General features: G+C 37.1%; 2 protein-coding genes across 4 annotated transcripts in view; both read left to right on the top strand.

The window, feature by feature from the left end:
• The window catches only part of LOC148700239 (cell division cycle 20.2, cofactor of APC complex-like), a 64,229-nt gene extending 56,079 nt beyond the window's left edge, over positions 1-8,150 (top strand). The window contains exons 7-8 of the mRNA XM_088710197.2: positions 7,244-7,332; positions 7,627-8,150. The gene's annotated coding sequence lies outside the window, so the exon portion shown is untranslated. The remainder of the gene's footprint in view (positions 1-7,243; positions 7,333-7,626) is intronic.
• Positions 8,151-9,970: 1,820 nt separating this feature from the next.
• The window catches only part of LOC103696767 (cell division cycle 20.2, cofactor of APC complex-like), a 37,544-nt gene continuing 19,768 nt past the window's right edge, over positions 9,971-27,746 (top strand). For all 3 annotated transcript variants that reach the window (XM_088710189.2, XM_088710188.2, XM_088710190.2), the window contains exons 1-6: positions 9,971-10,658; positions 11,400-11,681; positions 11,791-12,060; positions 12,485-13,075; positions 13,186-13,424; positions 13,524-13,557. In XM_088710189.2, the coding sequence (XP_088566315.2) occupies positions 10,518-10,658; positions 11,400-11,681; positions 11,791-12,060; positions 12,485-13,075; positions 13,186-13,329 (1,428 nt within the window). In that variant the 5' untranslated portion in view covers positions 9,971-10,517 and the 3' untranslated portion in view covers positions 13,330-13,424; positions 13,524-13,557. The remainder of the gene's footprint in view (positions 10,659-11,399; positions 11,682-11,790; positions 12,061-12,484; positions 13,076-13,185; positions 13,425-13,523; positions 13,558-27,746) is intronic.

Genomic DNA, 27,746 nt, shown 5'->3' with positions numbered 1-27,746 from the left:
ATGGCTTGGAGCCATGAAATCTGAAATGGAGTCCATGAAGGTCAATGATGTATGGATATTGGTTGACCCACCCGAAAGATTGAAACCCATAGGGTGTAAGTGGATTTTCAAACGGAAAAGAGGCGTAGACGGAAAGGTGGAAACCTATAAAGCCCGTCTGGTTGCCCAGGAATTTCGTCAGCATTATGGTATTGACTATGACGAAACATTTTCGCCTATGGCAATGCTGAAATCCATTCGGATCATGCTTGTGATTGCGGCCCATCTGGACTTTGAGATCTGGCAGATGGATGTTAAAAGCGCTTTTCTAAATGGAGATTTAGAGGAACAGGTGTATATGATACAGCCTGAAGGTTTTATTTCTGCAGATGAATCTAAGGTGTATAGGCTGCAAAAGTCCATATATGGACTAAAACAGGCATCTCGGAGTTGGAACATTCGTTTTGACAGGATTATCAAAACTTATGGCTTCGTTAAGAACGAAGAGGAACCTTGCATATACAAATGGGCTAATGGTACGGTAGTTTTATTTCTTGTACTGTATGTGGATGATATTCTCCTAATAGGGAATGACATCGCTGCACTACAGGGAGTAAAAATATGGCTTTCATCACAATTCTCCATGAAGAATTTGGGAGAAGCATCCTACATCCTTGGGATGAAGATCTATAGAGATAGATCTAGGAGGTTGCTCGGTCTGTCCCAATCCATGTACATAAATACTGTGCTGAAACGATTCAGCATGGAAAATTCCAAGAAAGGCTATCTTCCGATAAATCATGGAATCACTCTTTCTAAAGGAGATTGCCTGACAACTCCCCAAGAAAGAGAGCGTATGAGTAGAATTCCATATGCCTCTGCTGTGGGATCTATTATGTATGCTATGACATGTACTAGACCAGACGTGGCACACTCGCTAGGAGTAGTGAGTAGGTACCAGTCTGACCCAGGAGAGAGCCATTAGACCGTTGTAAAATCTATCCTCAAGTATTTGAGAAATACTAAGGATAAGTGGCTGGTCTATGGAGATTCTGACTTGAAACTTGTGGGATATACTGATTCCATTTTTTAGTCAGATCGTGATGATAGCAAGAGTGTCTGGATTTGTTTTTATCCTGTATGGTGGGGCTGTCTGTTGGAAGAGTTCCAAATAGACTACTATAGTGGACTCTGTGTGCGAGGTGAAGGAAGCTGTGTGGCTGCGGAAGTTCATTGCTGAGCTTAGAGTTGCACCCTTCCTTAGTGGACCAGTCCTTGTCTATTCGGATAGCACTAGTGCCATCGCTCAGGGCAAGAAATCAAGAGCTCACCAGCGCACCACGCACATTCTACGCCGGTATCACCTTGTTCATGAGATAGTAGAACGAGGTGACGTTGATCTTCAAAAGATTAACGGGAAGGATAACTTAGCCGACCCCTTCACTAAGGCCCTCAGTGTAAAGAAGTTTGACCATCATTACTTGAAGATGGGTATACGATACTGTACTGATTGGCTTTAGGTCAAGTGGGAGTTGTTGGAAATTGTATCCTAAATCCAATCAATTGTTGATTGTAAATGTATTTGAATCAATTATAAATAACATGGTATTTATTCATCACCAGAACATCTTCACAAACTCCGATGTGATGAAGTCCTTAGGACTACTTTGTGTAATAAAATATGATTTTGTCACATAGGTCCTTAAATGTTCATGACCGTATAATATACTATTAATAAGACGATAGTATTATCGGGCGTAGGTTATTGTGTATCATATTTGTTGGTTGTCTTCCAAACCAAAGAGTATAGAGATACTAGTATGGTATACAGGTGAATGGTAGTGTACGTTCACTGAACGTGACCAATTGACAGACTCTCTCTTTTCAAGAGTTGTTCCGAGTGGATATGGGTATATGTATCCTTTAGACCTGAGATTACAACCGGTGGCTTGCAAGCAACTCACTGTACTTTGGTACCGGACTACCTGAATTTCTAATCCAGCGATGGAAGATTTCTGGATCCAGTCAAGTACTTGTGGTAGTCAGTTGCAGATCAAGATGGGATTGACCTCCCTTAGGAATAAGGGTGAATGCTTTGTGTTTTCAATTAAGTAGTACCCTGGCCAGGGAAAGTCAAATCACTATCACTTAACTTATTGAATTGAAACATATTTCTGGATGGATCGTTTCAGGGTAGACAGACTCTGAACTCATCCTGAGCATTTTCTGATCAAGAGGATGAATTATGCGGTAACCATAGTCCATAGGTTCTAGAATGTTGCTTTGCATCTATTCGGCCTATTCGGTGGTCGGGTCCTATTGCTAGATGGTTACTTCGATTAGTGCAGGAAGTGTTCTTGTACTATCGGCTTAGGTTCGAACCTGTGAGGTCACATGCTTAGAAGTTTCTGAATTGATCAAATGGCTGATTGATGATTAAGAATCGTCTAGAGGTAAAATAGTCAATGTGATTGACTGATTGCCCTAAGCAATTGTTGCTTGGAGAAGTTAATTGGTGATTGGATCACTGATTAGACTCAATTTGGTTGAGTAATAGAGATTGGGCTTGATCAAATTCAAATATGATTTGAAATTGGTAAAATCGTAATTGACACCAAAATTGGTTTGGTGAAAATATCTAATTTGCCCCAACCAAATCAGATTTGGCTTGAGTCAAATTGGATTAAAATCAATTATGATCCTAGTATGTCTAGAACTTTCTTCCCTATATGGGACCCACATACTGTGTGGGACCCATGTCCTGCCTAGGTGGAACCCACATACTGTATGTGGGACCCACGTCCTGCATTTATGGGACCCACATACTGTATGTGGGACCCACATCCCGGCCACTTCACCCCTTTGCATGCATGACACATGGCGGAGCAGGACACCTCTTTTGCTTGCATGCGTGACACGTGGCGAAGCAGGACACCTCTTTTGCTTGCATGTGTGACATGTGGCGGGCCTGGACACCTCACACTCCTCCTGATGTCATCCATGACCTCATCTGCCTCATGAGGTCATCCATAACATCGCCCTCCAGGCCACCTCACCCCTTTGCATGCGTGACACATGGCGGAGCAGGACACTTCTTTTTCTTGCATGTGTGACATGTGTCCTGGCAGGACACCTCATCGGACACCTCATAGGGACACCTCACCCTCTTCTTGGCCTATAAATAGGCCACCCCTCTTCCTTCTTCTAAACATGAAGAGCACTAGAGAAAGAGAGCGAGAGGAGTGAGTAGTTCTGAAGGTGAAAGCCCAAGAAGGAGTTCTTGAGCTGTGAAGGTCCATCTTCTTCCTTCTTCTCCCTTTCAGCCAATCTTCTGCCTCCCTGCGAGCTAGCACTCCCCAGAAAGCTGATCATTCCGGAGCTTCACGTGGACGAGTCATCGAGGCCGGACGCTTGTGCGGCTGCGAAGCATCCTTGAAGGAACCTCCTTCTAAAGGTAAGAGATTTGATCTTTTTTAAGGTTGAGATATGATCTCAATCTTCAAATCACAAGAAGTTGTGATTTATGCATATTTATTTGAATCACACAATCCTCAGGATCTGAGGGCTTTGTGATATTTGGTGTCAAAGCAAAGGATTAATGGAGACTATCTGATTCCGGAAGCTCTCACGCGTGATCGTGTGACGAAGCGTGGCTCTCCACCCGGGGGCTCATATGATGAGTGCTTTGATAGGCACGCGCGGGTGTCACCCTATGTATTGGGACTGAGCCCGCGCCATATGCGATGTGCAGTTGAAGACTGTCTTCAACTGGTACCAGAGTTAAAATATCTAAAATATCAAGCATGTTTTGGATTAAAATTTTTAACCCGTTCTTTCCGCATAAAATTTTTGAAATTCATGCTTAGCCCTCTGCATGCACACCATCAGTATGAAATTCCTGCTTTAACACACAAAAAAAAACCCCAGTCTGTTTTCCCTTGCTTTCTACTATTTTACCATTTTGCCATCATTTGTGTCTGAGAATAAAGCAGGAATACGACTGGAATATTAGTTCTTCCCTTCCAACTTGTTTATTTCCAAAATGAATAAAAGCTAGAATACTTTTATCTGAAAGAATGCATGTCCCTTTCTACTTTTGCTCATTTTATTTAGAGACAAAAACATCCATAACCTAAAATTATTATAAGAATTTTAGCCAAACAATACCAGAAATAACATGTGAAATAACAAAAGCTATTGCTATTCTGCTTCCCAAACAAAAGGCAAACCTTCTTATTTCCATGAAGCAGGAAACGTTTTTGAGAGTGGTTTTGCCGATTGAGTTTTCTCGGAGGTCCCTAACATTTTTATATTTATATATCAATCTTTACCTTTTTATATTTATATAAAAAAATTATAAGATTGTTCTTTTGTACAAATCCTAGTTTTCATTACTCGGGCCTTTTTTGCTCTCTTCTCCAATTTACCCTTGCTTGAAACTTGCGGCCAGGGGCACAAGAAATCAATCAAGGGGACTTGGCCCACTGTAGTGAGGCATGGTTAAGAAATTGGTTAGGCATGAGAGTTTGGAAAAAGATATCCAAAAATAATATAAAATTATCATATTTTACAGAATAGTAAACAAAATATTTTATTATCATCTAATTAATTTGAGAGATATGGAATAAAATTTAAAATAAAAAAATATGCATTAATATGCAAATATTAAAAAATTAAAAATTATTTAAAAAATTTAGAACTTGTTTGGATGACTAGGCTGAAATTTTAGAAAATTCATAGCTTAAGTCATTATAATTATCAAAATTATGGAATTATATGTTGGGTTAGACTTATATTGATACCCCGAGAGGTAGCTTTAATGTTAATTGCCTGAATTTCATAAGAAAAAAAAATATTTTTTTGTATTTTTTTTAAAAAAAAGGATCGGTCCACCTCAAAATTATTTAGGAATGTTTAGATTTAGTTCACTTCTATAATCCTACTCGGCGTGGATTTTTCTGGTCGCCGGGTCGTTGGGCGTTCGTGTTTCGCTCTTCTTTTTCTTTCCTGTTAAGACGGCTTCTTTGGTCGTTTTGATCGTCTGCCGTGAGATGGTATTGGTTTTTCGGGCCATGGAAGAAGACTGCACTTTATGAAAAGAAGCTGAGGAGTGATGGCATAGATTTACTAGTGTCCATATCAATGGAACGGGTGACTCATTATTTCGATGAATCATTTCTTCGGATAGAAGAAGATTCTATAAACACCAAGGTGGTAGCTCAGTTGGAACGGGACGTTTGCTTCCAACCAAGTGGTTCCAGGTTCGAAATGCGCGGATGTCGATTAAATTCGGAGACCGGATGCCCCACGCTTGGACACGGAGTTTGGAAGCGCTACTGGTCAGCTAGTAGCTTTGGTGGTGCCAGGTGTGATGTACTCACACGGAGGGTTCATGTCGGAGCTCAGAGGGGTAACCGAGCCGGGAGGGTATGAGTAAAACCGGCAGGGCTGCCCAACACACGGTCATTTCTGCCTGCATCGAACATTCTCCTAGCGGGGTGGAGGCCCAGTGGGGGCTGCTATACGGGGGTGGACTTGGCCCTTCCTCCCCCCATCCCCTTTTTTAAGCAAAAAAAAAAAAGGTGCCTCCTTTATGATATGTTGTCATCATTTCTTCGGCTAATCTCTTTATTGCTTACAATTGATTGTTAATTATCTTTTATTGATGGTTGTACTAGTATAATAGTTAAAATTTGATGCAGTAAAGATGCAATATCAATTTATGCTAATTATAGTCTTAATTACCATATAACATTGGATTATTTTATTAATTCTTTGACTGTAAAGGATAACTGCAAGCTTGCGTGTAGACAACTTGATAACATGGAACTTCTATGAATCATCCCATAAATTACAATATTGTGTTTTTCATGCCCATACTTGCATGTTTGCTGGTCCGCATATATTTCAAGTTCTACCTCTGTGGTCACGATAACAAAAATTCTAACAAAGCTTTGCAGGTTGATTGATGACAAGATGCCTGACATTTTATTGCAGATGCTGATCATTTAGAACTTGTCATACTTTTCTCTGATTGATTACAGCCAATCTTGGTTCTGACGCTTTTTGTAGGGTTCCATATCTGATGAATTCTTATGAATCCCACATTTGTCTTTCTGTGCCATATCCTTAAGAGCAAATTATGCCGAACTAAGCCAAATTGCCTGGTTTGCCCTATACCTAACTGAACTGATGGAGAATTGGATCGGTTTGGCTCTAAATTTCGAAACTGCCCTGAACCATGCAGTAGAGTAAAATCAGTCGAGCTACTCGGTTTGAACTGATTCGAGCCTCCCACCTTTTTAGAAAGCTTGAATCATGGTCTATTAAACCGGTTCACCCCGTACCGAACTGGTAGCCGACCGGCACGGGTCTTGGTATTGGTTTGGCTTACTTTGCTTAAGAGACTTAACATTTACCCTGTTAAATATTGTTTCCTCATTCTTGATATTTTCATGCCTCATCTCATCTCTTCTTGCTATACTTAATAATGTTAGATATCATGTGTTTTAGAGCCCATGCCTTATATAGCTTTGCAACAAAAAACCTAAATAAACATGCACATGCAAAGAAATGTAAGGTAGTGGTATTATTTCCATGATAATATTGCTTTCTTTTAATTGTTGAAACTTTCATGCCTCATGTTAATTAGATGTAATATCCATTTCTCTTGACTTTTGTGACATCTTTAATGATTCAACATCTGCATCTCCAGATGTGGGCAGCAAATACTCTATTAATCCAAATCTCAAAAGAAAGTGTATGTGTTGAGATAAATACTCTAATTCAATGTGAGGAACATGTCATAATGTGTAGATTGCTCCAGATCCAGGTGCAGATGGTCCATATTTGGATAGTCAATGTGTTTATATTTATGTACGTGTTAACTCATATGGGATGCTGATCTTTTATATAAATGATACGCATCAAATTTATAGTCCTTCATCCAGGAATTGAGGCTCAAAATTTTTAGTTGAGGTCCACTTTTTCTTTGTATATCTTAAGGAATTACATAATTACACATGGAGGATAGAATACTAAATCTGCGATAATTGGGCCATGATTCACTATGTAATTAAGATTCTCCAGATGACTCTAAGTTTTTCTTTCTTTGAAGCAGAAAAATAGGAGATTCACTATGCTTTTAAAGAATAGATAGTATCTCTTGCAGAGTATATCAACTCTTAATGAAATTTTGTTGTTTGAGTAATGCTTTGCTTGACATAACTTTTTAGGCATAATGTACTGACATTTTCATTTAAAGGTTTTGCAGTGACTTCGTGGTTTTGATCTTAAAAACTCGAATCAACCATTATTTTCTATTCTGCGAGCATATCTGGACTAGGCTTGCAGGTTTGACTTTATGGCTATTCTTTTAGATGTTCTTCCTGATTTCTTACCTTCTTTCAGAGCATTACCAACCTTGTCTGGATTAATTATTTGTAGTTATGGTACATATTAGTTTGTGTACCTATGGTGATTCTGTTGGTGCAAGCTGTATAATTCTTACTTCTCAAAATTTTGAGCTAGCCCATGAATAATACTCGCTATAGTAACTATTTCAAGGTACTTTTTGAGCTTCCTATTTTAGGGAGGATATTGATTTTGTTAGCGATTTATGCTTCCATCTCTGGTTAATTTTTTCAGGAGAAGCATGAAGAGAAGAAACATAAAAAGGAGAAGAGGTACAAAGAATAGAGAGAAGGTAAAGAAAGAAAAGATGAGGACAGAAGCAGAAATAAGTGCAAAGAGAAGAAGGATAAAAAGGAAAAGCACAAGGAGAAGAAAAGGGATAAATAAAGGAAGAGGAAGAAAAGGACAGCAGATGATAAGAAAACTGAAGAATAGACTAAAGGTCACAATGAAGAGAAGATCAGGAAAGGTAGCTGGAAGGTTGAAGAGTTAAAAATTCTCAGTTCATAGAGGAATTTGGAAGGAGAATAATACTAAAGATTGATATAGGTTAAAAACTAAGGAAAAAAATACTACTTGACCATGATCCCATGTGGCATGAGGGGATATTTGATGCAATTTATACAGTTGGTGCAAAAATATTGTGGTACAAAAATATTAATTTCTTTATGCCATACCTAAAAGTAGGCCCAAAAGCATTTTTCTTTGGTTATTTTTTATAATAAAAAAACTATTTTATAAAATTTACTGCAAATAAATGTTTTATTTTTAGTCCTAATCTATTTATCTAACTTTGAATTAGGAATAATTTACTATTTTGAAAAGGAAGAATATTTTTTTTTTCTTCATTTCTTCCTCAAATTTACTCCATTTACCCAACTATAATTCAACTTTTTATTCTTCAACTAGGAAAGTTTTAGGCTAAGTCTATTTCTGAAAATGCATCACTTGTATGATATTTGAGAATTTTTATGATTGATCACGCAAAGAAGCCTATTTACTAGCAATAATAAAGTGATTATTGGGAAAAAAAATCCCACCACGTTCTTTTACATTTAATGTCTTCCATGAATCAAACTCTTACAAAAACGAAAGAAAGAAAAAATGAAACACATATATTAAGCCACATATAAACTAATAGAATTTTTTTTTTGCAAAGTAAAAGCAAAACTATTCATTATAATATAACATAGTTGTATTACTAAGAAATATAAAATAGTGCATGTTTATTGCAGCTAGCTGCAAACCCTTTGATACTATAAGGAAAACTAGCATTTGCCACATGAACGTGCTTTTGCTTAGAAAATGAGCCTTATTTATGTGGTCCCATTCTTTGTGGGGGAAAAGAGCATAATACCAACAATTGGGAAGGCCACGAAGACTTAAGATTAATTTATCCATAATATTTGAGAAAGAGAAGTATGTATTTTTACTCTTTCGTTTTTGGATGCAATCCTTATAGGAAAGCCTGATGTCAGAAAGGCTTCAAAGTCCAGCATATGCAAGTCTAGCATATAAATGTTGAATTTCAAGGCTTTTCAAGGCTTTCCTATTACAACAAAATAGTGCATTATGCCAGCCAAACTCTATTTACAAAATTTATAAGATGCAGAATAAGCTATATATGGTGCTTGTTCTTTTGGACATAGACTATTCTATGTTTGCCCTATATGCACTTTTTATGTCAATTCACCCTTTTTTTTTTTTTTTTTTGGTACAACGGCGGCTCACACCCTACGTGTGTGGACAATTCACCCCTTTAGATGACATGCTTGATCTTAATTTTATATTATGAGTTATATTATATGAATATTATAATATGTCAACCAATATTGTAATTATGATATAATATAATATATAATGTTGCTATAATAAGATGTTGTTATTCTTTTAGTACTATAATCATAAAATATAATCATATTATCCTACTATAATATAAAAAATGTCATTATAATATTATAATTATTATAATAATAAGATTTAGTAATTTTAGTAATAGAAAATAAAATATTATTATGGGATCTACATCTATAAATTAGACATATAATATATTATCTAATATAATTTAGTCAAAATAACAATTTTTATTTATCATCATATCATATATTAAGATATTTCTTGTATACTTCTTATATTTTCTATACTATGTTATATTTTAATTGTAGTATTGATTATTATATTATATTGATATCTTTATATAATAAATAAAAATATAAAATTAAAAATAGTATATGAACAAATGATTTTATATAACGGAAAAGACTATTACAATATATTATAATAATATATTGACAATACTTTTACATATATAATAAGATTATATTATAATATATGTAATTATAAGTAGTTAATTATATAAGGATTCATAATTCATATTCACATTTATTATAATAATTATGTAATAGTAATACTGTGATGAAATATTATTCTAAAAAGTTTTATTCACATTTATTTTCTTGATGCTCCTACAAAGAGGCCCCTAACTATGTAAACTTAATAAATTTAGCTATTTGTAAGAGAGCTCTTATTATTAAAATTTCATTGCAATAAATTTGCCGTTATGTTAATGAAAGTGACTGCTATTTCAGCTAAGAAAATATTAGAGGTGAAGCATGGGCTAGCTAGCTCTCCAGAGGTGCTTCAAATGTCAAAAGACATAGGGTTCCCAAGAGTGTTTGTGAAAATTGGTTGCTTCATCTTATCAGCAACGGCTATATTCCCCGCGAAGCGATTGGGGGGGGGGGGGGGGGGAGCGGGGGGGAGCGTACCAAAAAAAAAAAAAAAAAAAAAAAAAAAAAAGCTCCTAGCCGTGGAGGGTTTTGAAAAGCCAGAAACCCAACACCGTCCTCCCTCAATCACCACATCCCAAACCTATCTGTCTCAGCAAAAAGAAAAAACTCTCAGGAGAAGGAGAAAGGGCTCTTTTCTCGAACTTCTCCCTGCAACGATCTCAACCAGTTCTCCCTCAAAGAAAAGCTCTCGTTTTGCGTTCTTCTTCTTTGTTTTCTAATTGTTCTGCTCGCTAACGTTTTCTTTGGTGCAGGGTTTCTCTTTATCCTAGTTTAATCTGCGTTTATTTTGTGTCCTAGTCTTTGTTTTCTTGGATTTTTTGTTTGCTGCTAACAATGTATGCCGGAAGTTTCTCTTCTTGCATCTCTTCCGAGAAGGCCCGGCCTGCATCTCGCCACCCTCTTCGAGCAGTCGGTTCAAGGCCTTACATGCCTTCTCTCCTCTCTTCATCGAAGGATTTTTCTTCCCGGCAGAGCGTAAGCATCATCTTTCTTTTAAAGAATATTTGTGATCGGCAGGAATTAGTTCTTTTCGGTACATATGGGTTTTGTCTCGTTGTCCTATGATTTATATGCATATGTTCTTTGTCACTCAGATGTTTGTTAAAAGTTCGATGTGATTTCAAGAGAATTTTTTTGTTTTGCCCCTTTTTCTGTTCCTCGGACGTTTTCTTTCCTGATTTTTGTGCAAAATTGCTGGTTCATGTAATCATCTTGGCTTGGATTTATTTCAGGGCTATGCTGATGTTTCCGTGCTTTGGATTCGATTTCTTGGCTTCTTGATATTACGAGTCCTTTTGAAAGAATTCTTTTTGCCTCTTTTCTGTCCGTAAGACATTCTCTTTCCTGATCTCTGTGGAAGATTACTGGTTCATATTTGACTTCATGGAGAAAACATTTGTTTTTAGGGCTATATTGATATTTCTGCGCTCTGCATTTGATTTCTTGGCTTGCTGATTTCACGGGTCCTTTCGAAGGTTGCTTTCCTTGTTTGGCTTCATCTTCTCCATATCATCTAAACATTCTTTGCAGTCTGTGATCAAATCTTTTTTCCTGGTCACCGTCCCTCTCTTGGATGTGTGCTTCTCTTGCAATCTCTTGAAAGTTCTATTCCTTTATGGAATTCTTAATACTCTCTTCTTTAGGTGTTCCATTTTCTGGTTTCTGTGTGAAAATACTGCTTTCTTGGGCTTAATTTTCCTTTTTGGTCAATTGAAGGGAGGAGATAGATTCATTCCGGACCGGTCTGCCATGGATTTTGACCTGGCCTACTACCTGCTAACAGAGAGAAGGACAGAGAAGGAGAACGCTGCAGCTGCATCCCCATCCAAAGGGACATACAGAAGGCTTCTTTACGAGAATCTTCTGAATAATAGAACTCGAATTCTTGCTTTCAAGAGTAAGCCCCAGGCACCTGCGGAAGGTATCCTCCAAGAAGCCCACTCCAATGCCTCTTCCCATCTGGCCAGGTTGGCAAAGCCACGGAGATACATTCCCCAGGTGAGTTTTCTTCTTCTTCAGCAACGTCTTGTTGTCTATATTTCGTTCTTCTTGGCCAAATGCTGTTGTTTCTGTTCTCAACTTTCTTGGGTTTTTTTATTATTGGCAGTCTCCTGAGAGGACTCTTGATGCACCAGACCTTGTTGATGACTACTATCTGAATCTGCTGGATTGGGGAAGCAGCAATGTTCTGTCGATCGCCCTTGGGAATGCGGTGTATCTCTGGGATGCTTCAGATGGTTCTACATCCGAGCTTGTCACCGTGGACGAAGATGTGGGTCCTGTCACTAGTGTCAGTTGGGCTCCTGATGGGCGGCATATTGCTGTTGGTTTGAACTCCTCCGACATCCAATTGTGGGACTCGAGCTCCAGCAACCTGGTTAGTGTCATTTCTCTGCCCCCTTATTTTTGTTTGCCTATTCTTTGGGTTCATGTGAAATTTGAATTTGTGGGATTTGGGTTGATTGATGAATCCAGGCAAAGATATAATTTTTATTTGGCCTGCATTTGCATTACTTCTGAAAATATTCTTATCTGTTCTTGTTGACCTGGGCTGATGAATACAATCGAAAAAGTTCTATGGTGCGGTTGCTCGGAAACTACTAAAATTATTATATATCAAATATGAAGCTTTTATTCACTTGCTGAAAGAACTTCTCCGGATTCTTTTTCTTTTGCAGATTGTGAATCTTGAAGCACTTGTGGTTCTAGATAGTGTACTATGCAGTAGTTCTTGATTCCTTGTTGTATCCAACCTGATGGTTCTTGTGGTTTCTAAATACTTGTTTCTTCTAAATTTGCAGTTGAGAACTTTGAGAGGAGTCCATGGATCTCGAGTTGGATCTCTTGCTTGGAACAACAACATACTCACAACAGGGGGGATGGATGGAAAGATCGTTAATAATGATGTGAGAGTAAGGTCACACATTGTGCAAACCTACCGAGGACATCAGCGAGAGGTCTGCGGGTTGAAGTGGTCAGGCTCAGGACAGCAGCTGGCAAGCGGAGGCAACGACAACCTGCTTCACATATGGGACCTATCCATGGCCTCTTCAAATCCATCTCCAGGCCAAAATCAGTGGCTCCACAGGTTGGAGGACCACATGGCTGCGGTTAAGGCCCTTGCTTGGTGTCCCTTCCAAAGCAACTTGCTCACATCCGGCGGCGGCGGCGGCGACGGGTGCATCAAGTTTTGGAACACCCGTACGGGGGTCCGGTTGAATTCAGTGGACACTGGCTCTCAGGTGTGCTCCCTGTTGTGGAATAAGAATGAGCGCGAACTGTTGAGCTCTCATGGCTCTACTCACAACCAACTGATTCTCTGGAAGTACCCTTCGATGGTGAAGATTGCGGAGCTCACAGGCCATACTTCTCGGGTTCTCTTCATGGCTCAGGCATGTTTGATATTTTCTTCAGACTTAACATGGCCATAGATTTCTGATGACTTTATTTATATGTTATAAATTTGATTGTTGATGGGGTATGTTTCTATTGGAATTTGCAGAGTCCAGATGGGTGCACAGTGGCATCTGTGGCGGGGGATGAAATGCTGAGATTTTGGAATGTATTTGGAACTTTTGAAGCACAAAAGCCTGCTGCCAAGACAGCTAGTACAGGACCCTTCTCCCGTTTTAATCACATTAGGTGAAAATGGAGGTGGAGGAAGGGGATGGGTCTCCATCTGATCCTTGAAAGCATGGTGTGATGGAAAGAATTGGGATGGAAGACGTAGCCTGCTGCAAGGTAGTTGAAGTTTTGAAACATTTTGAAATTTAATGTCATCAAATTTTTGCCGCAGTTTATATGTATTAATCTTTGGTTTTCTCATATATTTTGTTGCAGATCATATTACTGGCAGACCAACTTCTCTTGAAAGGTGAGTTATTTCAAAACCTCATAATTTACTGAAGCAATTTTGATTTTAAATTAAGATACAATAGATAAACCTGATCTCATCAAGGCTTGAAATTTATTCCGAATTGGTGATATCAAATTTGTCTAAATCTTGTGCTGCATGAATTTAGTGTTAGTGCTGCATGAATTTAGTAAAACTTAGATTGAATTTAGTGTTAGTGAATATAAAACACACTTTATACCCCCTTTATAAAAAGTAAAGAAAAAAAAGAACATCCTATCTTTTGTTCTTAGGTTTTGGCCACTAAATCATATAATTATAGTAATTTAAGAAGGATAGGCATAGATAGTAATCATCAAATTTACACAGAAATTTGATTTTTTTTAAACGATTAATAATTATGGTTAAGTTTTGCGGCTAAAGTTTAAACCCTTAGGAGTGGCCCCTGGGAGCAGTCCCTTTTTCTCATCCCATAAAAAAAATAGAAAAGAAAAATAAATAAAAGAAAATTTTAGTGCTACTTTCTATAAATATTTTGCTTTTTTTTTTTCCTTTTTTTTTCTTTTTTTTGGGTTTAACTGCCTTTTCACATTTCTGTGTACTCAATTAGGTAAGAAAGACTAAGTGGGGATTAGGCACGATTAAATTTTCTATGAAGGCCACTTAAGCAACCAACCCCCTATTTCATTTGAAACAGGAGTCGGGCGCTTAAAAAATTTACAACTTTTTAAGTGAAGTCGGCATATCAATTGTCGACTTCACTTACGAATCGGCAAATTTTTTAAGTGGCCAACCCCTGTTTCGAATGCTAAAGCGGCCGATGCCGGCCCCTTAGCAGGCTCCGCCGGCCCTCCGCCTGCATCCCTCCCTCCCTCCCTCCCCTGCTCTTTTTCTCTTTTCCTCTCTCGTTCTGCCTCTCCCAGAGGTCGGCCACTTAAGCAGCCCTTCTTCCCTAGTGTCGGCCCCCTCGCGGCCTCTACCGGGCTCCGCCGGCCCTGTGCCGATGTCCTCTCCCTCTCCCTCCCTCTCCCCGCTCGCTCTCTCTTTCCTTCTCCTTCTCTGGCTCCAGAATTGCGTTCCGTTTTCTGAGCCGGAACCGTATCGTTGAGCCACCGATACGGTTCGAAAAAGATGGAACCAGCCGGTTCGGGTTGGTCCGCCGACATTGGTTTAAAAGGACCACTATGGAGCTAGATGGTAAAAAAATTATAAAAAAATAAAATAAACCATTTATATAAAAGTAGTAGATATATTACTAAACTATGAAAATTAAATGAGATACCTAGTTGAATTTGTTTAGTGATTAGTTGCAACTTTGCTGTCAACTGTAGGCATAGAAACAATGGAAGCCAAATATCATTTGGCATAAAGATACCAGCATAATAATGACACCAGCCTGGCACTCACATGGTTTGCTTCATGCTGTGCCTTTCTATTCTCTTGCTTGGTAGACGCTGGCATAGTAGCATGCCGAGTGCAAACACACAACCAGTATCATGTCAGTGCTACATGCCCATAAGGCACTGGCATATACATAGCCATCCTATATGGATCAGCACTTAAATCCAAGAGCAGCAAGGGTTTTAACTATGATAATTGAAAATAAAATGATAAATGAGATAAGCTGCAGATGAGGCCACAAAGAGAACTGAAGTGAATGAGGCCAAAAAGAAAAATTTCCTTCAGCGATGAAGGGTTACTTTAATAGTGCTTATTGTGAGAACAAACATGAAGATTGGATGGTGGAAAAAGGTTCACTTTTCTGTAATCTTTGCATACCGAGGTGCATCTTCATGGAACATGTTCTAGGTAGCACAATGCCTTGAAAAGAAGCTACATGTAGCATTACAAACTACAAACACAATTTAATTTTTAGATTAAGTTAGCTAATATAAATGATATATCATTTTGATTATCTAATTCAGGTAGAATGTATTAAGTGTTTCACATGCAATTTAAAAAAAATGGAAAAAGAAAAATGCCAAATAACCATTGAAGCACCTAGGCAGATTAAATGGCTATTTAAGTGTTTGAGCAAAGTTCAACAGCCAACCAAACTAAAAGGACATATGACATTTATGTAGGAAAGGCTTGAGTGGTTTAGCACCATGTAGCCATTTAAGCGGCCAACTAAGCACTTGATGGTTGTTCTTGATAAACATTTGAATGACTGTCAATCCTAAAAACATTATTCTCTTTTATCTATTTGTTCATAAGTGTAACATGTGAATACAAGGTCACAATGCAGTATGGCATCTATTCTTTCTCGCAAGGACAATAAGTCAAACATGATCCATAGTCAAGTAAGATAGCACAAGAATGGTTTATTATGAAGAGTAAAACAATTCCTATCTTAAATTCAATATCTAACATTGCACTTAAGTCAGCCAAGTCTAATGCTGGTTGCCTTCCTCGTGAGAGGTTCAGATATAAAAGCATGGTCAAAATTGAATAATGTCTAGGCAATTTTACTACTATAATGCAAGGTCTTGATAGCTGAAAATATGAAAGTCTCAATTGCTTTTTATTGTCCTTACACTATCAAGCCCAGGGTGATTATCCAGACACATCCTCCAAATGCTAGTCATCCACAATAAAAAAACTAGGGACCTGTCAAGCAATGAGAAAAAAAAAGTCATGTTATCACTACAAAACCAATAAATTTGGTTAATTTTTAACAAAAGAATGCACTGAAAAACTTTTGTTTTCTTTTGATAAATTTGCATTTATGCTTTACAATAATATCTTTTTCTATAAATTTTCCCTTTCATCGAGTAAAATGGAAGTGTTAATCCACCGATTTTTTTTGTAAAATTTTAGTTTTTCAATTTGTTCGGTTAGGAAAAAATTTAGCAATTTTAACAACATGAAACAAATTTCTAATAGTTTTCAAACATTCGATGACAAATTAGTAAAGAGAAGAACTGAAGAAGGGAAGATTGTCACAATTCATAACGAAGGGTAACATACAAAAGATCGATAACATAATATGACATTTGCTGTATTCTAACTCATAATAACCACAAATTATGGTACACATATAGGACTGTCTGCAAAACATAAATTCAAATCCTATCATTTAATACCATTACAGTACAAATTTCCAAGGGATGCACTAAAAAAGCATGCTCGAAGCCATAACTGCATACTGTAGCCTATGGCTCTCAGTAGTTCCATGTCATTCTTTACATACAAAATGTTGCTAGGCGCAATTCAGTCAGAAACTTGGCAGTGAATATTGAAGAATTTCATTAACTTTGGATGTGGGATCAACATCAGCTAAGAAACAGAGAAAAGGTGAAGCTGTAAAATTCTTAATTATGTATACAATGTGCTTTTCATTGTTTTATGATTTAATTAGAAAATAGAAACACCTTAATACAACATCAAATGTTGAGAAACTGCCAAAACATTACTACTTCAAGTCTAGCGGGTTACTTCGCTAGCATTTTAATTTATATTATTTGTCATTGCATTTATTGTCCAGTTATTACATATGAAAATAAGTAGAATTACCACATTGGCCAATATTATGATTGAAGTGTATATTACTATGTTCTGAGCTTTACCTGGACGGTCAAGAATGCAAATTTCCACAAAAATGTGGGGCACCCAAGCTTCCGTCTTTTCTTTTGAAAGAGCAGAAAGTGGTCTCGGAAACTGCTTCCTAATAAAGGTGGTGGAAATGGTGGAGGCACTGATAAAAACAAAAAGACAATCAGACAGCAATTATCCAATTGTATTAGAATTGTGCAATAATAGCTTGAGCTAAAGAAAAACTAATAAACAATAATATAGTATATTATAATACTTAAGCTGAGTTTAGTATCACAGCCTCAATGTTTGATTATCCAGGTCAATCTAGACATAAACCCAAACCTAATGGAGGAGATGCTTAAATAAGTGCAATGTATAAAATGAATTGATTGTCCAAATATAGTAGCAGCTGCTAAAATAAACAGAAGTCATATACATGATGTTTGCTGATGTTGTTTGCATTGCTGTATTATGTATGTAGGCATATTAGTTACTCAAGAATTTCTGAAGCATAAAAACATGTTCTATGAGTGGTCGGGGCTCTCGTTATTATATATAGTGCAGAATAATCAAGTTTTTTGTGTGTATACCTTCCTAAATATGCAAAATTGCATGAATACTCTTACAAAAAATTTATTTGCATGTATAGTCTCATAAATGCTTGTTTTGCAAGTATAACCTTCTCTTTTTTTTGTTACTTTGCATATGTACCCATGCCATCTAATACTGTTAAAAAATGAACAGTTAAAAAATGAGAGACTGAAATACCCTTAAAAGGTAAACGTGCAAAAAAAAAATTATAAGGGTATATATGTAAATAGCAACTTCGTGAGAGTAATCAAACAGTTTCGCATATTTAGACAGATATACACAACTCTCTGTGATTTTTGTCCTATAGGGGAAGGACAATCCTTCCAATCCACTGAACGCCGAGATTGACTACTGCAAGGACCAACAACAGGCCCCATAACCATCAAAGAACCCCATATTAATTTGCAAGACGCTGAACACTACTTACTAACACCACAAACCCCTTTTCCTCTCACGGTTACTTCCATGTGTGCTCGTGTTCCAAACAACCCTACGCACCTGTCAGCCCCAATAATTCCTCATTCTACCTATTCTCCATAATTCTAGTGAAGAATGAGGGTTAAGTTATTGAAGCTTTGGCTTTAAAATGTACATATTTGGATGGATAGGAGATGCTTAGCCAATAGATGCTAAGACATCCTAATTATCTTATTATATTAGAGAGTCTATAAAGAAAACCATATGGCCAAGTATAAGAAGACACACAAGCACTAAATCCCAGCAAGGTCCCCTTTGAAACCATTAATTGTATATAGTTTACGCCAAAATAATCACTGTTATTCATCCTGTCCAGCCTTAATTTTGATTATCTAAATAAAAGCTAGTGATATTGTAAAAGTTTCTAGTGGCTTTTACAGTAATGAAAATTAAAGGACTACAGTAATGTTATTTGACTTGTTTCATAGCGATGTATGCAAATAAAGAAATATTTTCTGAATTGTTTCTCTAAGTATATATTATTTTGTTGGGCAATCAATAATCAAGTTTTGTTCATTAAAATGAAATAGCAGCTAAATAATTGCTGCTTTGTATTTTTCTTACTGCAAATAAATATTTAATGAGGGTATACATGCAAATAACAACTTTGAGAGGGTATTTATGCAATTTTGTATATTTAAGTGGGTATACACTCAAAAAACTTCAGAATTATCTCTTTTGGTTCCAAAATATGCTCCTCAAGTTACATGGTGCTAGGGAAACAAGCTCAATTACCTCCACATGTTAGCATGATATTCCTGAATACTCTTCATAGATCCACAAATCTATTACCAGTTGGATTTTACCATTAATACACTTCAAACAGGTTTTGCTGGCAGTTTGCACTGAACAAACACCACAATCTTGCAAATTCTCCTAGGTTATTTCTGAGAACCTTGATTAAAGCCATCAAGAAGACCATAGAGGTTATTTCTTTGCGGAGACCCATATTCAATCCTCACTTGAATTCGGCAACTCAAAAAGAGCCTATTAGTGTTTGATATAGATCTGATCCAAAAGATCAAACCTTACAATTGGTAGGTTACTGAAATAAATTCTAGATCTGAAAATAAAGATGAAATTTAAAACATTTTCAGAATTTTATGCAGGAAATCTCCATTGCAAAACAAATCTTTGCTCGCAAAGGCAATCAATTTTTACAGTTTGGGCCAAATACTCAAGCCGATAGAAAGAAGATGAAAAGAAAAGCGAAAGTGAGAAATAAAATGATCTAATTTTTTGTCATTCCACACTAAAACTAATTATTCGTCACCCCCTCTCCTTTTATAGCCAGAGACAAAAAAAAAACTAAACATGACTGCTTCATTGACTAGGGAATAGACATTTTCCTATGCTTTTCTAACAAAAAGAATAACCAAAGATTTTCCTAAAATAGAAAAATCCATAGAAAGCCCATCAAAAATCTTGAACAAATCCTAATCCTAATGAGAACCAAAATATCTCAAATATAACATCTTTAGATAATATTCCCCCTCCAAAATGGAGTCAAAAACTAGCTACAGAAAATATCTCCAAATTAAGTACAAAAATCACAACAGATAGTACCTAAACTAAAAAGATTTAAATAAATGACCACTAAAGTTAATAAAACAGAATTAACTAAAAAATTTAATCCAGACCTAATTTGGACCAAATTATGTTAAAGAAGGAAGGCTGAATCAGACCAAACTGCCCGGTTTGGCCTGTACCGAGTCGACCCGGTGGAGAACCGACACCAAAACTAAAAAAAATTAAATAAATGACTACTTAAAATTAAAAAAATAAAAAATTATCTAAAATATTTAATCCAGACTTAATTTGAAACAAATTATGTTAAACAAGGAAGGTGTTGACCCCCTAATGGATTTTGATGAATACAAAACACTAGAGTATAATTCCATTTATCTTAACAATTTAATTGAGGATTTCATGTATTTTATTAAGAATATTGTTAAGAAATGTCTAGGCAAGTTCCCATGATTTTTTAAGGACTTATTGAAGAATTTTTGAGATGAAAGAAAAAGTTCAGGGAAAGCCGAGACGTCTCCGGGTTGTCTCAGAGACGTCTCTGGCACAAACAGGAAGAACTGGCACGTCTGGAGACGTCCCCGGCACCTGCCGAGTCGTCCCCGCGATAGCGGAGTCGACTCTCTCAGTAGCGGAGTCGACTCTCTCAGTGGCGGCAGAAAGGCAGTTTTCAAGAGATATGCGCGAGACGTCCCCACCGTACGCGGAGTCGTCCCCGCAAGTAAAAAGCAGACTTCCCGAGTCGTCCCCGAGGTAGCGGAGTCGGCTCTCTCAGGATTTTCCAGAGGATGTCATTTTCGGTGATAAGGCAGCGGAGACGTCCCCTGAAAGAGCGGAGTCGACTCTCTCAGAGAATTCCAGAAGACATGTTTTTCGGAGTTATAACAGCGGAGTCGTCCCCAAGGCAGCGGAGTCATCCCCATGCAAAAAGTGCAAACAAGCCGAGACGTCCCCGTAAAGTACAGAGACGACCCTCTCAGAAAAACAGAAAAACAAGGATTCAAACGATACAATTCCAGAGTCGTCCCCGTAAAGTGCCGAGTTGACGCCAAACAAAGTGAAAAGTAAATTTATACAGCCGAGACGTCTCGCGTTGAAGCGGAGACGTCTCCGGAGCACCTGGGACGCGACTGACAACTTTTGCAGGTTTGGTTTGAATTTCAAATCTCTTTTACTTTATCTCTAACGGCTATATTTGCTTTTTGGGCTATAAAAGGGACCTCTTAAGTGCTTCTCAACAACTCTTCACCAACCCAAAGCTAGATCATTTAAGAGAGAAGCAAGAGAGAGAAGTTCAAGGGAGTGAGTGCATTCAAGTGAAGAAATCAAGTGCTTTCAAGCTTCCCAAGTGATTTCAAGCTCAACCACTCTCTTCCGCTCGGGATTCAAAGCTCATACTCAAGCCTACGCGATCCACATCGGAAGAATCATCATTTCCCACGCTTCCAACGGCAAAAGGATTCTTCCGGGTTTTATTGTTTATCATTGTCATATTTGCTTATTTAGAGCTTTTCAATCCTTTGTAAAACCTTTCATTGTGGTGCTTGTTCCAGTCAAGGGACTTGGAACAAGGGAAAGGCGTCCCAAGCCTAAGTGAAATTGGGGGTTATAGGGTTTGTTGTTAGCCCGGTGTAAAACAACGAGTTGGGTAGTGCACTCGCAAAACTACCGGACTGTAATCTTGGATTATAGTGGACCCAAAGGTGCTTTGGGGAGTGGATGTAGGAGCAGTGGAAGCTCCGAACCACTATAAAACCTTGTGTTTGCGATTGACCTTTCTCATTCCTCTTTCTTTACTTTAGTTCATACATTTGTGTGTTTTATTTTTAATTAGGCGAAAAGTTTTAAAACACCCAATTCACCCCCCCTCTTGGGTGACCATCTCTGGGCAACAAGTGGTATCAGAGCGGGTGCTCTGTGTATTTCTTGAAGACCTAACCGTCTTAGCCAAAGATCTAGATGGGAACACCCTTTAACAATGTTCCTGCTGAGGGGCAGGCAACCAATAGACCTCCACTCTTCAATGGGACAAATTATACCTATTAGAAAACTAGAATGAGGATCTTCATTCAAGCACAAGACTATGCCTTGTGGAGGGTTATAGTCAAGGGACCACAAGAACCATCACACATGGTTAATGGCATTCAAGTTCCCAAACCTGAGGAGGATTGGGATGAGAATGATGATAGGATGGCTCAACTCAATTCTAGAGCCATGAACTCATTATTTTGTTCCCTAGATGTAAATGAGTTTAATAGAGTCTCCACATGTAGTTCCGCTAAGAAAATATGGGATAGGCTTGAAGTTACCCACGAGGGTACAAATCAAGTCAAAGAGTCCAAAGTGAACATTCTAGTTCACAAATATGAGTTGTTTAAGATGGAACCCAATGAAACCATCACATGCATGTTTACACGTTTTACCGATATAATTAATGGTCTAAAGAGTTTGGATAAATCTTATACTAATCCGGAACTTGTAAGTAAAATTCTCAGGTCTTTGCCGAAAGCATGGGAAGCAAAGGTCACGGCGATCGTAGAAGCCAAAGACCTCAACACCTTGGGACTAGAACAACTTTTGGGCTCATTGATGACGCATGAGCTCACGATGAAGCAACATGAAGATGATTTGCCAAAGAAGAAGACAATTGCACTCAAGGCTACTTCGAGTGTGTGTGAAGAAGAAAGTAGTGAGAGTGAGGAAGAAAGTGAGGACGAGGACTTGGGTTTGATAGTTAGGAAGTTTAAAAAATTCATGAGGAAAAAGAAACCCTTCCCAAGGAAAAAGTTTGGAGGGAGAAATGATTGGGAAAAAGAAAAAGAAAAAGAAAGAGACCCAATCATATGCTATGATTGCAAGAGACCGGGACACATTCGTTCCGAATGCCCTCAACAAAAGAAGTATTTTGGAAAGAAGAAGAAGAAGGCATTGAAGGCAACATGGGATGATAGTGACACATCATCTTCCGAGGAAGAAAAGGAAGAGACCGCCAATTTGTGCTTCATGGCGTTCGAAGACGACGAGGTATATCAAAATCCAACTATAAATTTTACTTTAGAAGAATTATATGAAGCTTTTCAAGAACTTATGGGTGATTGTAGTATGTTAGGAGCAAAGAATAAAGAATTAAAAGCCTCCAATCAAAAACTGAAGGAAGATATTGAAAACCTATTAATTGAAAAGGAGAGCATTAAAAATATTAACATTATTGACCTAGAAATCAAAAATTCAAAACTTAGCATTGAAAATGAAAAGGCAAAAACACTAATTAAGGAATTAAATCTAAAAGTAAAATCCCTACTCGATAATAATACCTCACTCGCACAAAATGTTGAATCTCTTAAAAAGGATAAGGAAGAACTAGTTAAAGAAAATTTGAATCTTAAGAATGAGGTACATAAGTACAAACCAATTGTTGAAAAATTCACACAAAGCTCTGAAAAATTAAATCTTATTCTTTCAAATCAAAGAGCTGTTTTTAATAAAGCCGGATTAGGATATAAAACTAACAAGCAACAAAAATATCTAAAGAATTTTTTTGTGAAAGCAAAAGATGTCAAAACTGAAAAACCTACATGCTTTCATTGTGGAAAGAATGGACATAAAGCCTACTTTTGTATTCAAAGAAAGATCCAAATTAACAAGAGTACATTTGTAAAAGCTAAAAACATAACTAAAGTATGGGTGCCTAAGGGAACCAACTACACTAACCACGAAGGACCCAAGAAAACTTGGGTACCTAAGAGCTTCACATGATCATTTTGCAGGTATGCCTTGCAGCCGGAAACAAAAAGAGAATGTGGTTTCTTGATAGTGGTTGCTCAAGGCATATGACCGGTGACAAGAGTCTCTTCGTCACTTTGAAATCAAAAGAAGGAGTAGTCACATTTGGAGACAATGCTAAAGGTCAAATCATTGGTGTTGGTAAAATCTCCATTTCACCCTCCTCTTTTATTGACAATGTATTGTTAGTTAATGGACTAAAACATAATCTATTAAGTATAAGTCAATTTTGTGACAAGGGATTTAAAGTGTCATTTGAATCATCACTATGCATAATTAGTAGTCCAATTGACAATGAGATCATACTCACAGGACATAGGCATGGAAATGTTTACATGGTTGATTTTGATGATCTCACTATGAAGGATGGCCAATGTCTTGTAGCCATGAGTCCCAAAGTCAATGAGACTAGTTGGTTATGACATCGTAGGTTAGGACATGCTAGCATGGATTTAATTTCTAAATTGATTACAAAAGATCTAGTCAAAGGACTACCAAAGATAGATTTTGAAAAGAACAAAATTTGTGCTGCATGTCAATTAGGGAAACAAACGAGAAGCTCTTTCAAGTCTAAAAACATAGTCTCAACAACAAAACCCTTAGAACTAATCCACATGGATTTGTTTGGACCCACTAGAACTGCTAGTCTAGGGGGTAAGAAATTTGGTCTTGTAATTGTTGATGATTTTTCACGTTTTACATGGGTTTCATTTCTTGCACATAAAGATGAGTCCTTTCCCGCTTTTATCAAGTTTCATAATAGAGTTTCGAATGAACTCAATCTTAAACTAAAAGCAATTAGGAGTGATCATGGTACCGAGTTTGAAAATCAGCACTTTGAAAAGTTTTGTGACGAAAATGGTATCAATCACAATTTCTCGGCACCTAGGACACCCCAACAAAATGGGGTGGTAGAAAGGAAGAATCGCACACTAGCAGATATGGCTCGTACCATGTTGTGCGAATCGGATCTACCAAAATATTTTTGGACTGAAGCAATAAATACTGCATGTCACATTTTAAACCGTACATTAGTTAGATCCATCTTGAAGAAAACACCTTATGAGTTAATAAAAGGTAAGAAACCAAATATAAGCTATTTTCATGTTTTCGGTTGTCGATGCTTTATTTTAAATAATGGAAAGGACAATCTAAGCAAATTTAGTGCTAAATCAGATGAGGGGATCTTCTTAGGTTATTCCTCATCTAGTAGAGCATACAGGGTCTTCAACAAGAGAATTCTTGTTGTTGAAGAATCCATTCATGTTGTTTTTGATGAAGCTAACGGAGATTCTTCTAGAAAAGAAGAAGATGGTGATGCAGGTATACTTGAAGACCGAATGAAGGAATTCTCCATACAAGACAAACAAGATGAGGATGAGATCAAAGAAGATACAATTCAGCAAGATGAAGAAGATCAACCTCCATCAAGAAATCAAGATCTTCCTAAGGAATGGAGGTATGCACATGGTCATTCAAGGGATCTAATCCTTGGTGATCCTTCGCAAGGGGTAAGGACAAGACCCTCTCTAAGAAATACCAGTAATTATCTTGCTTTCGTTTCACAAATAGAACCTAAATCACTAGAAGAAGCCGAAAAAGATGATAATTGGATGAATGCTATGCAAGAGGAATTAAACCAATTTGAAAGAAATGAAGTTTGGACTCTAATGAAAAGACCCCCTAATGTTACAATTATAGGCACCAAGTGGGTGTATAGAAATAAACTAGATGAAGATGGAATAGTCATAAGAAACAAAGCTAGACTAGTTGCCAAAGGTTATAATCAGGAGGAAGGAATAGACTTTGATGAAACTTTTGCTCCTGTTGCTAGATTAGAAGCTATTAGACTACTTTTGGCAATGCATGCTTCATGGATTTTAAACTCTATCAAATGGATGTAAAAAGTGCATTTTTAAATGGTTATATAATGGAGGAAGTTTATGTAGGACAACCTCCAGGCTTTGAAAACCACTTACATCCAGATTACGTTTATAAATTGCATAAAGCATTGTATGGACTTAAGCAAGCTCCTAGGGCATGGTATGAAAGATTAAGTAATTTCCTAATTGAAAATAAATTTAAGAGAGGAAATGTAGACAAAACCCTCTTCATTAAAAGAAAAGGAAATGACTTATTGCTTGTGCAAATTTATGTGGATGATATAATTTTTGGTGCTACTAACGATAGTCTTTGTCAAGAGTTTGCCAAGCTTATGCAGGGAGAATTTGAAATGAGCATGATGGGTGAGCTCAACTTCTTCCTTGGGCTACAAATAAAACAATCAGAGGAAGGCATCTTCATCAGTCAGTCCAAATACATCAAGGAAATGTTGGAAAAATTCAAGATGAAGGATGCAAAGGAAATCAGCACACCCATGGGCTCAAGTTGCAAGCTTGACAAAGATGAAAAAGGTAAAAATATAGACTGCAAATTGTACAGAGGTATGATAGGCTCATTACTTTACCTTACTGCTAGTAGACCAGATATATTATTCAGTGTTTGTATGTGTGCTAGATACCAAGCATGTCCTAAGGAATCACACTTGCAAGCTGTTAAAAGAATTTTTAGATATCTGGTAGGGACATCTAATGTAGGCTTATGGTATTCTAAACAATCTGACATAAATTTAATTGCTTATTCCGATGCTGATTTTGCCGGGTGCAAACTCGACAGAAAAAGCACAAGTGGCACATGTCAATTCTTAGGTGCTAATTTGGTTTCCTGGTTTAGCAAGAAACAAAATTCAGTTGCCTTGTCCACAGCTGAGGCTGAGTACATTGCAGCTGGAAGCTGTTGTGCCCAAGTTCTTTGGATTAAGCAACAACTTGAAGACTTCGGTATCAAAATGGATAATATACCAATTAAATGTGATAATACAAGTGCAATTAATTTAACAAAAAATCCTGTCCAACACTCTAAGTCAAAGCATATAGAGATTAGGCATCATTTTATTAGGGATCATGTGCTGAAAAATGATGTGATGATTGAATATGTATGTACTGAAAATCAATTGGCCGATATCTTTACAAAGCCCCTTTGTAAAGATAGATTCAACTTCTTAAGGAATGCTTTGAGCTTGTATGATCCTAGCAAATAAATTGAACTTGTATTGCATTGCTTTGCTACTCAAACTAGTAATCCACCTCAAGGTAAACATAAGTGAAAGCATGAATTCATCTAAGCTAAATGACGAACTGTTTGATTTTCCGGAGGATGGTTACCCTCCCTTGGACTCTTCATGGAGATATTTTCAGAGCCTATTTCATAGGTATTCGAAATTTGGTCAAACATTCCTCATTTCAATATTAATAATTCAAAAATCATTATCAAATTATTATAGGATGTATTATTAAGGGGGAGGATCACAAACAAATTCACTCTGTGTTTATCAAAAGAAATCATGTTGATTAGGGTGATTAAATAAAAAATTGGGAAAAGATAGAACCTAAATCACTAGAAGAAGCCGAAAAAGATGATAATTGGATGAATGCTATGCAAGAGGAATTAAACCAATTTGAAAGAAATGAAGTTTGGACTCTAATGAAAAGACCCCCTAATGTTACAATTATAGGCACCAAGTGGGTGTATAGAAATAAACTAGATGAAGATGGAATAGTCATAAGAAACAAAGCTAGACTAGTTGCCAAAGGTTATAATCAGGAGGAAGGAATAGACTTTGATGAAACTTTTGCTCCTGTTGCTAGATTAGAAGCTATTAGACTACTTTTGGCAATGCATGCTTCATGGATTTTAAACTCTATCAAATGGATGTAAAAAGTGCATTTTTAAATGGTTATATAATGGAGGAAGTTTATGTAGGACAACCTCCAGGCTTTGAAAACCACTTACATCCAGATTACGTTTATAAATTGCATAAAGCATTGTATGGACTTAAGCAAGCTCCTAGGGCATGGTATGAAAGATTAAGTAATTTCCTAATTGAAAATAAATTTAAGAGAGGAAATGTAGACAAAACCCTCTTCATTAAAAGAAAAGGAAATGACTTATTGCTTGTGCAAATTTATGTGGATGATATAATTTTTGGTGCTACTAACGATAGTCTTTGTCAAGAGTTTGCCAAGCTTATGCAGGGAGAATTTGAAATGAGCATGATGGGTGAGCTCAACTTCTTCCTTGGGCTACAAATAAAACAATCAGAGGAAGGCATCTTCATCAGTCAGTCCAAATACATCAAGGAAATGTTGGAAAAATTCAAGATGAAGGATGCAAAGGAAATCAGCACACCCATGGGCTCAAGTTGCAAGCTTGACAAAGATGAAAAAGGTAAAAAT

Source organism: Phoenix dactylifera, chromosome 13 (genome assembly GCF_051530095.1).
Source record: "Phoenix dactylifera cultivar Ajwa chromosome 13, Ajwa_hap1_PhDact_Kaust_v1.1, whole genome shotgun sequence".
Classification (NCBI taxonomy): Eukaryota; Viridiplantae; Streptophyta; class Magnoliopsida; order Arecales; family Arecaceae; genus Phoenix; species Phoenix dactylifera.
This window is presented reverse-complemented; position numbering and strand designations above follow the sequence as displayed.